Here is a 17794-nt window from a genome sequence, read left to right as displayed (position 1 = left end):
GTGAATTGGGGGTATTTGGAGCACAGAAAAGAGGTATTTTCTGAGCTATTGGTTAGGGTTTTGTTTGGAGAGAATTAGAGATTTGTTGGTGAGATTAGTTGGTTGGTTTGAGTGATTTGTAATCTCAGTTTGTACTCTTCTTCTCTATTAGTGAAAACCCCATCCCCTTCTTACCCCGTGGACGTAGACAACTTGCCGAACCACGTTAAAATTGGTTGTTTGTGTTTGTGTCGTTTATTTTGCATTGTTTGGCTTTCTCTCTCAACGTTTGTTTTTACTTTCTCGAAGCACATCGGTTTTGGCTTCCGCGCGCAACACAACTCTCAAGATAAGGATTAAGACACGAATTGCTACGATACTTTCTTTCTTTTTTTCAGTAATTGCTCTGATAACATCTTAAAGTTCGTCACCGCACCAAAATACCAATCTTTTTTGTGGTGCTAGTCGAACATTATAGTTTTACACTTCATGATGCTTGTTTTGTGTCACAAGGATGAATACAATTTTTCCAAGGGCATGCTCCCTAATTGGTCACACTTCACCCTGCGACGCACGGCAAGCTCTTCTTTTGTCCACATCTCGTTCATGAATTTGCGAAAAAAAAGAGAGTAAAAGTTGATTTTGATTGATGAAGACGTTGATATTACTCTAACCAATACGCCAAATATGTTATCAGCGGAGGGCAAATCAAAGATATGTGATATTTTTCAGAAGCAACTCCCGGAAAAGGATACTGGATGGTGAAAGAATTGAAAAGTCTCTCTTTACTATTTCAATCTCCTCACTTCAACACAGGAAGGAGGTCTACAATGCAATGATACAGGGAATTAAATAGATTTTTTTCCACATGAAATTACTGACATAGAATTTCTTGCGAGGCAATTTGATAAGAGGGATCCAGTTTTATAGAAGTTTTTCACAGTAAAGAGCGCTGGACTTCTTTCAGCATTGAAACCAGATTTCTCCATCAGCTTTTCGTCGAACACTTGAAATTGCGCATAACTTGAAGGGTAGTCTTGAATTCTACTCTCCAATCTGCAATCCCTTTGCAAGTCTGGAGATGAGTGAAGAATTCTTCTTAATCCTCCCGATCGCCTGTTCGTACCTTCTTTTAACTCCGTTTGATACTTAGCCTCAATCCATCTCGGCTCTTGACGAACCTCACTGTCATAAACTTCCCCTCCCTCCAGCACATCAACATTATGTATTTGACCATCTTGTCCTCTTTCTTCGCTTTCGCCTTCAGAATCTTCACCGATGTTATGTATTCGACTATCTCGTCCTCTTTCTTTGGTTTCACCTTCGGAATCTTCATCAGACACATCAGGCTCATCTGATCGGCTTGTAGAGAGCACAGGTGCTCCTCCCATCGAATACTGCTTCTGTAATCCCTCCACTTGATACGTAATCTCCTCAAATCGTCCGTGCATTGCTGCACATTCTAGGTTAGAACAACAGACTGACTGAATGTTATGTAACCCTTGAGCCTTACAAAGGAAATCAAGAAATGAACCACAAGATGATACATTTGATGCACAACGTTCACATAAACCAGTTGGAGGAGAAAATCTTCCAGTTTTCGCCCATTCAGGGACTAAGGAAGATACCTCATTATCGATCATTTCAGATATTCTGGTCACTTCATAATCTGTCATATCCAACTCTGTTACCATTTCAGCTGCTACACTTAAGGCGGTATCAGTGTCAAGGTCAAAGGGGAAGTAGATATTTCTCACTCGACCTGCAGAAGAACGTTTTAGAAGCAATCGAAATCTATATAATGCATACTAACATACTGGAATTCTCTTATTACCATCTTTATCTGCAATCCGAAGTCTCAGAAAAATCCCTCCATCTTCTTTCCTTTTCCCTTTAATCGTGATATCTAAATCAGGACTCTGCTCATCTTCCTCATGGTTATCAAACAGGTCCATTCCATTGGTAAAATCATAATCCCAATCATTTACTATATCTGCTTGGGGATGAACATCATTGAAGTATCCATTCACAAATTCATCGCTAGATACTGAAGCGTGATCATCAATGCAAAGAAAAGGGTCCTCTAGTAGTTCTCTTGCAGAGAGTCTTCTTGACACAGTAGCCAAGCACTTCTCCACAAATCGCCTCAACTCGGGGTTTTCAATTCGATATAAAGCATCAGGTTTAGTCCCCTATATGTCAAAAACTAATTAATCAAATGTACATAATTCATAACTACAGCTAGTTCATGATTAATTGATGAGATCTTACTGAAATGACTTTCTTGTAGATTTGCACCGGATGAGTGCATTCGCTATAAGGATACTCAAACATGACCATCTCCAACACGCACATTCCAAATGAATAAATGTCGACTAACTCATTGTACTCTTCTTCATATACCTCTGGAGCCATGAATTCCGGTGTCCCTGTCAAATTCAATAACACCCATCTTAGGTGTAATTTTGATGTAATTTTCAATACGGACGATGATTGTGAGCTCACCTACACAATGTGCAGCATGAGAATTTCGAAGAATGGCAGCAAGGCCAAGATCGCCAATCTTGACCTCGCCTTGATTGCCATTGATGAAGATGTTATCACACTTCAGGTCTCTGTGTATAATAGGGGGATCATGGCTGTGAAGATAAAGAAGACCCTTCAAGATTTGTCTGCACCAGTGCTTCACTGCCCTGATATTAACCCTCCTATGCTTCTGTCTATACCTATAATTTCCCCCAAATTATTTCAAAGAAAGCGGATAGTTAGAAAACAGTGTTAATTGCAGATAGACCTCTCCACTATCACCAAATTGAGCTTACTACTCCTTCAGTTCTGTTTGTGCATATAAACTCCCTGAAAAGGTTCTATTACTGAAGATAGACCCCCATGGTAAAAATCTATAGTTGCAGATAGACCCCTGAAGAGGGGCAAAAGAAATTTCACTTAGGGGGGACTATCTGCGACAATAGAGTTACAGGTTGCACAGGGGCTCCATCCTCAATTAACCCTTAAAAAAATAATTATTAAACTTTGATGGGTTGCTTACTGTCTGAGAGTACCGGAGGTGAACATTTCAGTAACAAAGTTGATGTTCCTCTTCGACGCATCAACCCAAGACGTATAGGACTTCATGATGTTCTTGTGTTTGAGGGTTTTGAGGAGGTGTATCTCACAGTAGAGCCTCTCAAGCTCATCTTGGCTCTGTAAAAAATCATACAGCTTCACTTGATTCCAAGCAACCTCAATTCCTTCATACTCATCAAAAGCTCTATACCTGCAAAATTAAAAATAGAAAACCCACATGAGATAACCAATAAATCCCCCGAAAAAAGGAATAAAATTCTGCAGATGGGCAAGAGGAGTAAGTGAGTCATACACTATTTTTGATGAGCCCTTGCCAAGGATTTCATTGTACTGCAGAAGAAAAAAAAAAGATAATATCAGGCAAAATTAGCAACACCCACAAACAAAAGTAGAGAGATGAAGGGAGAGATTAGTTATTCAAAGTACTCTGTAATATCTGCCAGTGGGATCAACTTCAACAAACTCAGAGTAATCTGCCACCTGGTTCATTATAATTCTAGATGACCATAAGAATGAAATTGGGAGAGAATTAGATCAAAGAGAACAAGTGACTCTGAGAGAGAGAGAGAGAGAGAGAGAGAGAGAAGGTGAGGAGGAGCCAAAATAAGAAGAGAGAGAGGTTGCTACAATGCTAACTCTCTTGTTACAAAAAAGGCCAAGAGCCAACTACACCTCAGTTTAGTTTTTTTTGCAAATTAATAAAAACAACTCCAAATCCAATAGAGACTACCAGCCATCAGTACAAAAGGAGGACAGTGGGGGGGATTCATCTTTTCCAGAAACTATTTAATATATTTTTTCCAGTAAATTTTCCTTCTTTACTGAGAAGTAGCTAGGTACATCAAAGTCTATCCATCTCTCTGTTAAGTGTTAAGACATGGAATGAGATTTAGAGATCAATTTGGCAATTCTCTTGAACCGGTTTTAATCTGAACCAGTTTAGTTTTGAACCACCTTCCTTCGATTCAGAACTAAAATAGATGAAAAATGCAAGTTTCTAAGCTTAGAAAAATGGTTTACTTCTGGCCAATTTTTGCCGCGGGACGTTTTAGTCCTTAACGAAATTAGTTCAGAGTTGTGAAATAGCTCCTTAGTTTCGTATTGAAAATAATTCTATTCATATTCATATAAGCTTAACTATATATTTTAATTAACTTATAATCCAAAAGGATTCTTTTTCTTAGTATACTATTTCATTACTAGGAGGGTGTTTGGTGTTTGGGGTGGCTTATTTTTTGGGTCAAACTAGTTTTTAAGCTAGCTTTTTTTATTTCTGCCCGTTTGGTAAAATACAAAATAAGTTAGCTTATAAGTCACATTTTAAAGAGCTGGTATGCCTTGGCTTTTGAAAAACTAACTTATAAGCTCACCTATTTAAGCTACGTTTGACCAAACAAATTACTATACTACGTACCCAAATAATATTTATAATATTTTTATCATAAAAATCAAAAGCCATTAAAAACTATTATAACTCATAAGCTTCAAAAAATAAGTCTTCCCAAACACCCTCTAATCATCAAAGTAAAGATAGTAAAGATAGGCCATTTGGGTAGTTTTCCCATTTTCCCAATACTTCCAACTTTAACTCGCTCTCACGTGAAGCTGTAAAACCTCCACACACATAGAAAGAGGCAGGGCTTTTCTGTTGGCTGATCGTTATCCTTTTCTTTAATTGTTAATCATTATTAATAGAAGCTGGCTATATTAGCATAAGGTTAGACAACCATTATGATAGTTTAGATTGGTCAATTAGCTGGAGACTGTGACTATGTGCGCTGTAATACATTGTTAATTGTGAGATTTATACCGACGAGGTATATATATATATATATACTGATTAATGCATGCAAGGGGCTTGTGTCTTTCTCTGGTATCTTTTAACGTTTTACTGCGTCTTTTTCCTCTTTTTTTTTTGTTTTTGTTTTGGTTCTTTGTGTCTTAACTTGTGAAGGACAATTGTTGCGTACGGAAGTGTAACTACATTTTGGGAGTGTTTCATTTGATATTGTTTCCTCTCCCATGTTTCTATCAAAAAATAAATAAATAAATTTTATTTCTTCGGTTCTTAACGTTGAAACTCTCTCTACTTCACCTAATTAATTCTGTCTAAACCAAAATTATTACAATTTTCAATTTTTGATTGTAGAAAGTGAGGTTTTACTTTGAAAAGGAGGAAAAAAGTTCACGGCACTTGCATGTCAAGGGGAGCAAAGTATAGGCTACTGTTCACGCCTTTTGGACGGTTGATTTTTTCCCCCATTATTTTTATTTTTTTTTGGTGGTGGTGGTGGTTGGTTTTGATAAATAAAAGGGGAGAAACTTTTAGCTTCACTATCGATTTGATTAATGATTAAAACAAATACTAGATTTCATATCATAAAGAGATCTTCAGACTTGATGACGGACGAACCTATATATTCAAAGGTTTCTCAAGGTTCGTAGGTCTATAATAGTAAAAACTATAATAAATTAATTAACAAGGTTGATTAATTAAAAGAGATCGTGCCTGTTATTAACATTATTATCCATCAGATCGCCAACTAATTAATGGTTTATGATTATAAAAATAAAAGGATTTGGAGGGTGAGGTCATGGTCTAATGTGTTGACCACTGCTTCGCATGCATGCATGCATGCGTGTGAGGTCCAGCCTCATCCGCTCCTTTGTACGACTGCGGCGGCTCGGTCATCTGATAAATTAAAAATTAAACATGAACATATATATGAGAAGGAACTACAGAGGAAAATTTGCTCTCTACTTCAAAATTTAATATGGGATGTCTCATTTTAGGAAGTTGGAGAATTAACGATTGTAAACTGGCAGATGCATGGTATATGAGTTCAAGGATAGTAATAGTATTAGTGTGTTTCTGGATATATAATTATGCAATACCTCTTTTTTTTTCCCCTTTTTTTTAAGAAATATCCTTGAGCTATAATCTAAAAATGTACCTTAGCCCCACCAACGGTTCAACTCTGTAAACGAAAACCCTATAACGTAAAAATAACGCCTCGAACGGGGACGTAATACACATGCAGAATAAAGGCACAAAAAATCAATCACGGTACCCACGGATATATATACGTGGTTCACTCCTTCTTCGGAGCTACTCCACGGTGCAACGCCGCCGCCAAATTCTTTTATATCCCAAAAGAATATATAGATGCAAAGAGAACACCCTCTCCTGATCAGACACATTCCAAGAACTCTCACAATCTCTCTCTGTGTTTTCTCTCCTACTTTCCTATGAGCCCTCTAGCTAGGTGACAGTGAAATGTCTGTATAAATACGGTGATTGGATGCTCAAGGTAGGCGAAACGTTGTTTTCCCGGTGAATAGCCTCTGCATTTTCATTGGTGAAAGACGAAAGAAAGCAAATACGCTCTCTCTTTCTTGCGAGTGTCGACCTCCTCTGAACAGGTCGGTGGAAGGCAAAGCCGACACACTGCACGTACACACACGTACCCCTTTGCCCTTTGATCTCACCACGGCTTCGCCTTTGGTTTTTGGCGTGCGTCACAATCTTAATTTTGTTCTTAATTCACTTTAGAACATCGATCCGAAGACATCAACTCATCTTTTCTTTTCTAAAATGCCCTCAATTTGAAGCAACAAGAGATCAGGACGACATGATCTTTGATCTTTCGGACAAAGTTTTGATCCGGTTGTTCGATGATGATCAAATACTTTTAGCACGAGTCGGTTTTTCTTACGAAATAAGGGACTAAACTCGTATATAAGACGTACATTTTGAGCGCCTATGCGGAAGCGTGCTTGCACACCGAACGAATATGTGATGACAAGAGAAGAGAAGAGAACCAACCACACACGAGCACTATTCAATCTAAATACGACAAATCAAACCAAACACAGAGATGTATGTGGTTCGGCAATTTGCCTACGTCCACGGGAAGAGGATGAGGAGATTTCACTAAATCAAGAAGAGTACAAAGTGTTACAATCTCAAAAATCACTCACACAAACCCTAAACCAAATCTCTCAACTTGCTCACAAGTTCTCCCTCTCAAAGTGCTCTCACTCACACAAACCCTAAACCAAATCTCTCAACTTGCTCACAAGTTCTCCCTCTCAAAGTGCTCAGAATACTCACAAATCTACCAAATCTCTCAACTTGCTCACAAGTTCTCCCTCTCAAAGTGCTCAGAATACTCACAAATCTCTGTTATATTCTCCTCTCTATACTCACAAATCTCTGTTATATTCTCCTATCTTAACCCTAGAAAACCGTGTTTCAATATATATCAAAACACAAACCCAATGCGAATAGGAAACCTAAGTCCAGGCTCAGCCCAACTCGCGGTCGACCGCAGAGCCACATGCGGTCGACCGGATCCAACGACGGAAACCAGTTTTCATTACAGGGTTTGGACGGTCGACCGCCGCGACACTCGTGGTCGACCGCGAAAAGTCCAGAGACTTTTCTAGCTTGCGTGCACGTTTGCGGTCGACTGTCGCGCCACTCGCGGTCGACCGCTGGAAGTCCAAAGCCAGTTTCTGCAATTTTTCCTGCATTCTCTTCAGTACAAAGATCTCATCCACTCGTTTATTTCTGAGTATACACTTCAATAATCCATGAGAAATTAATCACATAACATTTGGACCAAACAATCTAGGATACCGTCCATTCTCGCCTAACATTTGTCTTACACAACAGCTATCATGGTCACTTTTCTACGATGTTTATTTAAAAAAAAAACAGACTAAAAAATTTGTTCGTGTTCAAAATGCAATAAGACCCTACACTTTGACATTCGTCGTGCGTTCACGGAGCGTACTACTACATGGTACTCTTGTTTGATCATTGTATAGATGAGACACCCAATTTAAGCAATAAGTTAATGTGGTGATAATGCAAAAATAAATTAATTTAAGATGGAAGGGTCCAAAAATTGTAGACAACCCACTCTATTCACCCACATGAGGCGTTCCCGCCACATGCTTTTGTTCCTCCTGTGATTTGATCAAATAATCACTAGCACTGCAAGCGGATCTCGATCAGAACTGTTGTCACGTTAAAAAATCATCCGGAAAAACTCTAAAACAAACCGAAAACTCTGAATAAATTAAGCTAGCCTTAGGATATGAATTTACTAATTATTAATTTCTAATAACATGCAAGAAAAGTTAAAAATAAACTGATTATCGATTTCTATTAACGTACAAGAAATTTCTAATTAATCACCCTCTTTTGAGCCCAGGGCGAAAATTTGGCCAACTGCTTGGAGTGCAGAAATGTTCCAACTCTCTGCATGCCTAACAATCTGAAAGGAGATCGAGAACATAGGCAAATAACTACATAATCATCAAATATTGGAGAATAAATAGAAGGAAGAGAGTTTGATCCTCACTTTGAACTCTGAGTCTAGATCATATGTGGTTGTTCCCCTAATAGAAATTAGAGGCCTCCAAGGAAATTTCAAGTATGTTCTGAGGATGAGGACATGATTCTTAAAATCAGAATCAGTTGAGGAAGATTTAAATTAGATATTGAGTATTCTATAATATGGATAATATCTTTTTTTTTCTTTTTGGTGATTTTTGCTTTGAATTGCTGTTATCCCGACCGTGAGATTTATATAGCCATGGTAACGAATTACTTTGAGGGGGAAAAAATAGAAAAATGAACTGCTGAAAGGAAACGACATATATATGGTATTTACATAATCATGAAGCTAACTGAAGGGGGAATGATTATGCACCTTAATTTCCATTTTGCTAAGACAAAGTTCACATCAGAATCCTGGCCCTACACAAGAAATTAGAATGATGATGATGTGTATAAATGGCATCTAGAATTTATAATATGTTAAGATACAAACAGTTAAAACTTCATCTATGCCTGTTGTTCAAACTAAGAATCATATAAACATTGAACTTATCTCTATGGTAGGTCGATGACAATAGTATAGAAAATTAATTTATTAGACTCTAGCCTTATTTGCGGTCTACGTTCATGTACCGCAGTTTACCAAGAAGATAAAGAAGCTCAAACCTCTTGACCTATGTTGCACGAACACACGTGCGGATGCAGACATGGGTGCGGATATGGGACACAACAAAATTGTAAAAGTTAGGGTACGGGGACAAAGCTATATACATGCATATTAAAATTAATAATCTATATGAGATCGATATTGTTGTTCATTCACATGTATAAGAACTAAAATCCTTAAACCATTTTTATGTTTTCATTATTGACTATATTATAAATTGAAAAACTGCTCGTTGTTGAACTAGATAATGAAACGACCCTTTAAAATCATACCTTATATAATTGAGTACATGTCTAAATAAATGTACGCATATATTCAAGAAGCGTCCAAGGAGTCTCTGATACGGACATGGATACGGGAAGTGTCAAACACTGATACGGGAGGCTAGATGAAGTGTCCGGGTAACCTAGCTCTTGATATGAACTACTATGTTTCCACCTAGCATAGATTGAGCCAAAGACCTTGATTTCAGATGAAACAACTCTTGGAGATATCCACACTCTGATGTTAAGTAACTTAAGTTGCACAAAAGATCACTTATTAATTTTACAACTTCAATTCCAAGATATTTTTTAATGAAAATCTATCCCCTTCATAAATAAATTCCATCTCGTATATTTTCCGTTTTAAATTCTTGCTTGCTCAAAGGATTTCGTTGTGCTCGCAAATTACTAGTCATCCATAAATGTTGCTCAATGTAGCATGTAAGCAAGGCTGTCAAACTGCCTACGTGGATGATGAAATTCTGGATAACGTAAACATCAACTCTATTAATAACATGACAATAACATCAAAATTGGCCATGATCACATAATTCACATTAATCACTGATTTTATATGGATTAATCATCACCAAGTTAACATTTACTAACTAAATCCAGTAATCTTCAGAGGAGTCTGGGTACCTTCTCAATCTTCTCCAGCTCAATAGATGGAGTGTCGAAGAAGGGAACAAGCAAATCCAGGTTCTTTGAGTACCGATCCCTACCTAGAAAAAAAAAACATAAGAGCAGCAATAAGGTCTTTTGTATTCACTGTCAGAATCACTGACCAAGATTATCAAATTGGTGTCTTTAACGTTTGTAACCGCATATAAAAGTAATTGGAGTCAAGTAATATTTGATATAGAGTAAATAGTTATCTTCAGTTTGAAGAAGTCGTGGTCCATCAGACTGTGCATGTGGAACTCATATACCTAATTTCAAATGCTAAGGCATTGAAGAATCGTTGTTACACGAAGAATATCAGGATTTAATGAATCCTAACATCAACATTACACAGTTTTGCTGGACAAGCTGTATTAGTTTTCCACTGTGCATTGATTCATTAAAACTTTAAAAAGTAAGGCTTCATTCATAAAAATTTGACACTGCATGGCTTATTCATGAGCTTCATTAGTAGAATTAAGTATAAGCGGTGGATGTATATTCAGATGTTGGCATTTTATCATGAGAGTGCAAGTCTAAGGAATAATTGCTTGATGCATTTAAGTTTCTGGTACCATATAGTTCATCAGCTTTCAGCTATTGTTAGTGTTAAGCTTTCCTTCAGGTATTTTTATGCTTCAACCTGCCTTTTAGTTATCCATTGTGTGAAATTTACCCCGAAATAATTGACACAAAAGTTTTTTAAAAAAAGATAAGATAGATCAACGGACTCTTACCATGAAACTTGATAGTTGGATCTTCAAACAAACAATCTTCAACATAAATGTCTGCAGTAAATTTCCCTGATGTAAAAAAATAGAACAAAAGTTCCATAAAAACCTGTCGCTAATAAGAATCCACATAAGAAAGATTTTCATTCATGTTTTTTCTTTCTCTGTAATTAAAATGCAATATACAGGGCGTGAGTTCGAACTTAGATGACTCCATCAGTAATTAAAATACAAATACGGCGATCCAATGTCTATGAGATGTCAACCCTCTTAATTTTGCGACCGAAATCACGAAAAATAACAACATACCAACAACGCTTTATTGTCGCCACCCCAATCACATAAAATCCTTGAACACTTAGGTTTGTGATTTTCTCAAACACCTCGTTTTCATATGAACATCGGCCCAATTATCCAAATTCACAATGTACAATTTGGGTTTTGCTTTGGGTTTCTCAAAATCACACCTAATCATTAGCAATAAAGACAAGAAATTTTCAGGGGAACTACCTGTCACAAAATACGCATTGTCGTAATCTAACTTCAGAATCCGCACGACATCATCCACACTTTGAGCTGCAACCACGTCTTCGCTCCTCAAACCTTCTTCTCTATCGCTCGAATCGCATCAAAAATCCAAACTAACAAACTTTTATGATTTAAAAAAAAAATTGAAACTTTTAAGAGGAAAGATTCAAACCTGACCTCATCTTGTTGGGGGCGAGGACCCTGAGGAGCTCCGTGGCTCCGCTGACGGCGAGCTTCAGCAGTTGTGGGGCCCGCGTTTCGTTTTCCGACGAGCCGGCGGAGCACCGGACAGAGTAAGAGCTCCGCGGGGACACGTTGCGCTGCGAGAGGAAATTTGAATTTGAGGGGGGATGCTAGAGGAAACGGCGAAGGCAGAGACTGCCGCCATTTTTTTTTCTTTATACGAGTAAAAAGAAATATTTTGTGAAACAGAATTTTAATGGGCCTGGGATTATTTCTTGGGAAAAATGTGTCAGGCCCAAAAAACAGAAACTTCATGTGCTGCGCCCTCCTAGTTCCCCCATGTGGTTCAGCCCCTTGAAGTGTGACATTTTGTGGCTGCAGCCCTTTTTTTAACAATTATTAGATGCCAGCTAAGCTAAAATCCCCAAAATAACCTTATCAGCATTCTTTTCAATCCTTCAAACCCAGTCTTCTCTCTCTCTCTCTCTCTCTCTCTCTCCTCTCTCTTCCCCCCCCCTCTCTCTTAAAAACAATGGTTTTCTCAAGCTCGTCGCTCTGGCCCTCGTCCTCCTCGCCGTCGCCACTCGTCGCTCAGGCTCCCAAGCCTCCCCCGAGTTCGCTGCCGCCTCCCCTCCTCGATCTCCTCCGCCCGACCTCGTCGCGGTAGTCGCGCGTCGCTCCCGCGTCTAGCCCTCGACTACGCCGGAGTTGCCGCTGCCGCTGCCACTTTTAAACCCTATAGTATGGTAGGCCGGAGGAGGATGACCAAGAGAAAAGAGTGGATGATGCCCAAGAAAAATGAAAATGAAGGGGCTGCAGACACAGAGGAAAAGGTCTAATTTATAAATTATTATCATCAAGTGACCTTAACATTCCAACTTTCATAAATTAGAACTAACGTGGTATAAATTAGATAAAATTAGAACTAATATATGGTTAAAATAAGAACTAACATGGCGGTATAAAAATAGATCTAACACGTACAGAATCAGAACAACACTGTGCAGATTAGAGCTAACACGGCTACAGATAGAACTAACACTGTGCAGACTAGACTAACGACGCGCTACAGAATAGACTAACATGTGCATGTTAGAACTAACTACGCTACAGTTGAATAGAACTAACACTGTATGCGTGTTAGAACTAACACTGTAGCGTGTTAGAACTAAACACTGTTAGAGTGTTAGAACTAACACTGTAGAGTGTTAGAACTAACACTGTAAGCGTGTTAGAACTATTACCGCTACAGTAGTGGGTATTACTTCCTTTTTTTTCAAATGGTTTAAATTTTAGCAATGTTTTTTCCTCACGTAGTTGAAGACACAGTTATGTTGGAGCTGAAACTGGCAGCTGCTCTCAAGGCACAGGTATGTTTTTTTCCTCTTATCAGTTGATTGGCTAGATTCATAGTTTATCTGTGGAGAACATAGAATTCTGAGCAGTTACTACTTATTTGATCACAATTGTATTAATTTTGCCCAAAGATCGTACCTCGGACTGGATATTTACAAAATTGAGTTGAACCTGTGTATTTTGAGTCACATCAATTATATTGTGATGGAAGAAACAGCAATTGCTAACTAGGTGCGCTATTAAACAAACTCTCTCTTAATTTTCTTTTCATGGGCACCCATTGTGTTTTTCAAAGGGTAAGATTTCCTTTTATGAAGTGTTTGTCGATATGTAGTATCTTTGGTTACTCGAGTCTCAGTAATCGAGCTGTACATTTTGTTTGTATTAACTTTAATTAAGTTATGCCTATAACTTTTACCATCTTTGTCCATATGACAGACTTTTCATGAGAGCCAAAGAGCCTATCAGCTATTTGATACTTTGTGTCTAGTCTGCCTAATATGCGAAGTGCAGATATGTAGTTAACTTTTTTGTGTTAAACAACTATTTGGCAGGGATTGATTAAAATCCATGTTTTTCTTTGATACTATTCAGAAGAATTTTAAATTAGGGGAAAGTGCAAGCTTTTATGTCATAATAAGATCATCAAATAATCAGGTTTATATAGCTGTTTAATTACTTATATGGAAAATTCTGCCTTACGGACAAGGTTGATGTTTAGCATGTTTTCACACTCTTGCATTTCTTGCACTAGTTACTATTAATAAAGATTTAAACATCAAATGTGTTTCTTGGTTCTCAAACAGGTCGAGACAAGTGGGTTTATGTTTAGTTGGCATAACCAAACTCTACTTCCTCTACTAGAAGCATTGATTGTTATAGCCTTTGTGGTGACTAGGGGTGGCAAACGGGTCGGGTCGGGTCGGGTCGGGTCGGGTCATAGTTAACCCGACCCGTATAAGTGTGACCCGACCCGACCCATTTAATAAATGGGTCAACATGACCCGACCCGTTTATTAAACGGGTTACCCGACCCGACCCATATAACCCAAATGACCCGTTTAAGAACTTATGGTGTTTTTTCACCTCCAAAATACAAATCGTAACATAACATCAACGCCTCTGAGTTTGGTTGTTTTGTTGAGCCCATCAGTGTTGCTATCTATTCTGTTTAGGACTAATTCCATTGATATCTGATGGCATGGCCAATATCTTACCATCTTAAATATATATCATGAATATAATAAAATGTTATGATTTAAAATCGATCATGCATGTAAGAAAAATTGATAAACACATAAACTTAACCACACAATAGTTGACAGGAAAAGGATGAAAAAGCAACGCTTTGTACACTTAATCGTTTTTCAACACAAAAAAATGCTTCATCATTTACATTATGTATCACCAGCACGCATATGTAAACTTAACCAATGCTCTTCTCCCTACTAAAATGCAATTTCCTCCACAGCCTTCAATTTGGCACACCATACAAGAACCCATCACAATATTCACTATAATTCAAAACTCTCTACAAGCTAAAAAAGAAAGAACACAGACTATATGATGAATCTAAACTTTTCTCATTATTGCAGAGAAACCTTGTTTCATAAAGGAGCTGCACAAGTAGTTCTAACTGATTACACCGGCTCTTCCCCGCGACTGATTACACCGGCTACAATGCACGACCCTCCTCGCTCTTCCCTGCGACATCTGCAGGGATGTAATACATCAAAATGAAGCAGACAAAGAAAATAAATGCATTACTATTACAAATCAAGTGTTAGTTTATCTGCAATTTTTTTGAGCTGACATGCAAATTGGATGAAACAAGTGCTGTACTTTTCTTCATACACAATAAAAATCCAATTACTATTCCTAAGTAGCTATTTCTTAACCAAAACTGAAAATATTTTCATTTCGATCCTAACATTTGCTGCAGCAGCTCTATTTAACTCTTATGTACATGATATACATAAACTAGTGTTCGCTAAAAGAGCATATTACTCAAACCAATCAAAATTTAGACAAAAATTAACTTTTTGAAAAAGAATAGACAACAACATGATAGATTAAGAATACATTGTTTTTCTACCTCCATCTCTTCAAACTTCAGACTCCCCTTCCCCTCTTGAAAACAGAGAGCTAAGAAAAAGAGAAGACAAAAGCTGCTAATTTTCTTAACCGTTTCATTCTTTAAGTATCTTTTCATGTCAGAGACTTCTATTCAGAATGAATTCAAACATTATACACCATAATAAGATAACTTCACATTCTCACCGTTTTGGTATATCTTCAGGTATCTGGTTCCCTGGCTGTGAGAAGAAATGTTTGGCATTTTGAGCCACCTCTGCTTCCAGTATTGCTTCCAGCACGATATCTGATCCTTTAGGCTTACCTGGGCATTACATCAAAATCCAAGATTGCTTTAAGATGAGCATATGCAAGTAGTAAAAGTAGGGAGTGAAATAGAAAACAATAAATATATAAGACTAATATTAATTTCTGACACTTTTCTAGGACACTCTGTCGATGTCGTAATTTATGATTATTAAATACTTACGTCATACTAATTGTGTATTATTAACTATTAAGATATATATTTATCATCCATATATGTTAAGACCAAATTAATAGAAACAAATTGAAACAGAGATTCACACATAGCAAAGTAAATATGCTTCAGTATAATAGAGGAGATAGATTTGGTTGTTATATAGAAAGATGTATTTAGACCAATTCCCTGATCGATCGGACCTAGGTAAACATAATATCAAGTTTTGAAATATCAGCAAATACCAATAAATCAGCTGTACTTATCAGGAAATTAAGCACGTTGAACAGAACTGCCCAAAACAATTGATACTGTCAATATTAGCTAAAAAAGGACTAACAAATATTGCATTGGCTAATAACACCTAACATGAGTACGATTACATTTTACCATAGTTAATTTTATAATATCATATTAGGAAAACTGAAAAGAAATCAATCACAAGAAAACTTAAAATTAAACAAACTTATTTCATATGCTGATACTTCAACGCAAAAGTGATGAAACTGTCAAACTACTGCCACCAATACAAATAAGTGAGATTTTTAAAGGAGGGTTGATACGAAAAACTCCCTTCTCCATTGGCAAGTTTAACAGTAGCAGCACAACAGGCTTATTTGATGCAGGACCAACTGATTGATGAACATCTACAAATCTCTTAAGAAATGTGGTAGGCTTAGATCAAAGTTACTGATAGATTTGGCAATGAAAACCTTCTAAACTCGAATACATGTAACTAGAAAGTGATGATGCATCCTTTTGTAGACTACATGAGATCAAAGTTACTGATAGAACATAAATCAAAATTTCCTTCTTGGCGTACATCACACAATCTCAAGAGAGGTTTTTTTAGGCTGTTCTAAAACAAGAATGCCATACTATCATTAAGAAAGAGTAGCCCTCGACTACGCCGGAGTTCGCCGCTGCGCCTGCCACTTTTAAACCCTATAGTATGGTAGGCCGGAGGAGGATGACCAAGAGAAAAGAGTGGATGATGCCCAAGAAAAATGAAAATGAAGGGGCTGCAGACACAAGGAAAAAGGTCTAATTTATAAATTATTATTCATCAAGTGACCTTAACATTCCAACTTTCATAAATTAGAACTAACGTGGTATAAATTAGATAAAATTAGAACTAATATGGTTAAAATAAGAACTAACGCGGTATAAAATAGATCTAACACGCTACAGAACTACAGAATAGAACTAACACTGTGCAGAATAGAACTAACACGCTACAGAATAGAACTAACACTGTGCAGAATAGAACTAACACGCTACAGAATAGAACTAACACTGTGCAGAATAGAACTAACACGCTACAGAATAGAACTAACACTGTAGCGTGTTAGAACTAACACTGTAGCGTGTTAGAACTAACACTGTAGCGTGTTAGAACTAACACTGTAGAGTGTTAGAACTAACACTGTAGCGTGTTAGAACTAACACTGTAGCGTGTTAGAACTAACACTGTAGCGTGTTAGAACTAACACTGTAGCGTGTTAGAACTAACACTGTAGCGTGTTAGAACTAACACTGTAGCGTGTTAGAACTAACACTGTAGCGTGTTAGAACTATTACCCGCTACAGTAGTGGGTATTTACCTTTCCTTTTTCTTTCAAATGGTTTAATTTTAGCATGTTTTTTCCTCAACGTAGTTGAAGACACAGTTAATGTTGGAGCTGAAACTGCAGCTGCTCTCAAGGCACAGGTATGTTTTTTTCCTCTATCAGTTGATTGGTAGATTCATAGTTTATCTGTGGAGAACATAGAATTCTGAGCAGTTACTACTTATTTGATCACAATTGTATTAATTTTGCCCAAAGATCGTACCTCGGACTGGATATTTACAAAATTGAGTTGAACCTGTGTATTTTGAGTCACATCATTATATTGTGATGGAAGAAACAGCATTGCTAACTAGGTGCGCTATTAAACAAACTCTCTCTTAATTTTCTTTTCATGGGCACCCATTGTGTTTTCAAAGGGTAAGATTTCCTTTTATGAAGTGTTTGTCGATATGTAGTATCTTTGGTTACCTCGAGTCTCAGTAATCGAGCTGTACATTTTGTTTGTATTAACTTTAATTAAGTTATGCCTATAACTTTTTACCATCTTTGTCCAATTGACAGACTTTTCATGAGAGCCAAAGAGCCTATCAGCTATTTGATACTTGGTCTAGTCTGCCTAATATGCGAAGTGCAGATATGTAGTTAACTTTTTTGGTTAAACAACATATTTGGCAGGATTGATTAAAATCCATGTTTTTCTTTGATACTATGTCAGGAAGAATTTTAAATTAGGGGAAAGTGCAAGCTTTTATGTCATAATAAGATCATCATAATCAGGTTTATATAGCTGTTTAATTTACTTATATGGAAAATTCTGCCTTACGGACAAGGTTGATGTTTACATGTTTCACACTCTTGCATT

At 37.3% G+C, this 17794-nt stretch overlaps 2 protein-coding genes and 1 long non-coding RNA gene across 5 annotated transcripts; all 3 read right to left on the bottom strand.

The window, feature by feature from the left end:
* On the bottom strand, positions 828-3898 carry LOC109847942 (probable serine/threonine-protein kinase WNK9). The gene is made up of 7 exons (XM_020417172.1): positions 3493-3898; positions 3359-3396; positions 3029-3256; positions 2485-2705; positions 2251-2408; positions 1814-2171; positions 828-1741 (listed from the first exon to the last, which is right to left on the bottom strand). The coding sequence occupies exons 1-7, from the start codon at positions 3553-3555 to the stop codon at positions 828-830; spliced, it is 1980 nt and encodes a 659-aa protein (XP_020272761.1). The 5' UTR covers positions 3556-3898.
* On the bottom strand, positions 5556-11530 carry LOC109850206. Of its 3 annotated transcripts, none has more exons than XM_020420166.1 (8): positions 11446-11530; positions 11251-11351; positions 10747-10812; positions 9989-10071; positions 8790-8836; positions 8439-8517; positions 8252-8351; positions 5556-5758 (listed from the first exon to the last, which is right to left on the bottom strand). In XM_020420166.1, exons 1-7 carry the CDS (start codon positions 11448-11450, stop codon positions 8265-8267), a joined length of 468 nt encoding a protein of 155 aa, XP_020275755.1. In that variant the 5' UTR covers positions 11451-11530; the 3' UTR covers positions 5556-5758; positions 8252-8264. The 3 variants fall into 3 exon arrangements, with proteins under 3 accessions (XP_020275755.1, XP_020275753.1, XP_020275754.1); XM_020420164.1 differs by lacking the exon at positions 5556-5758 and adding an exon at positions 7728-8125; XM_020420165.1 differs by lacking the exon at positions 5556-5758 and adding an exon at positions 7729-8091.
* Positions 14139-16186, bottom strand: LOC109850207. The gene is made up of 2 exons (XR_002249384.1): positions 15088-16186; positions 14139-14520 (listed from the first exon to the last, which is right to left on the bottom strand). It is a non-coding gene; the product is annotated as an uncharacterized LOC109850207 (long non-coding RNA).

This window comes from Asparagus officinalis, chromosome 7 (genome assembly GCF_001876935.1).
Source record: "Asparagus officinalis chromosome 7, Aspof.V1, whole genome shotgun sequence".
Lineage (NCBI taxonomy): Eukaryota > Viridiplantae > Streptophyta > Magnoliopsida > Asparagales > Asparagaceae > Asparagus > Asparagus officinalis.
This window is presented reverse-complemented; position numbering and strand designations above follow the sequence as displayed.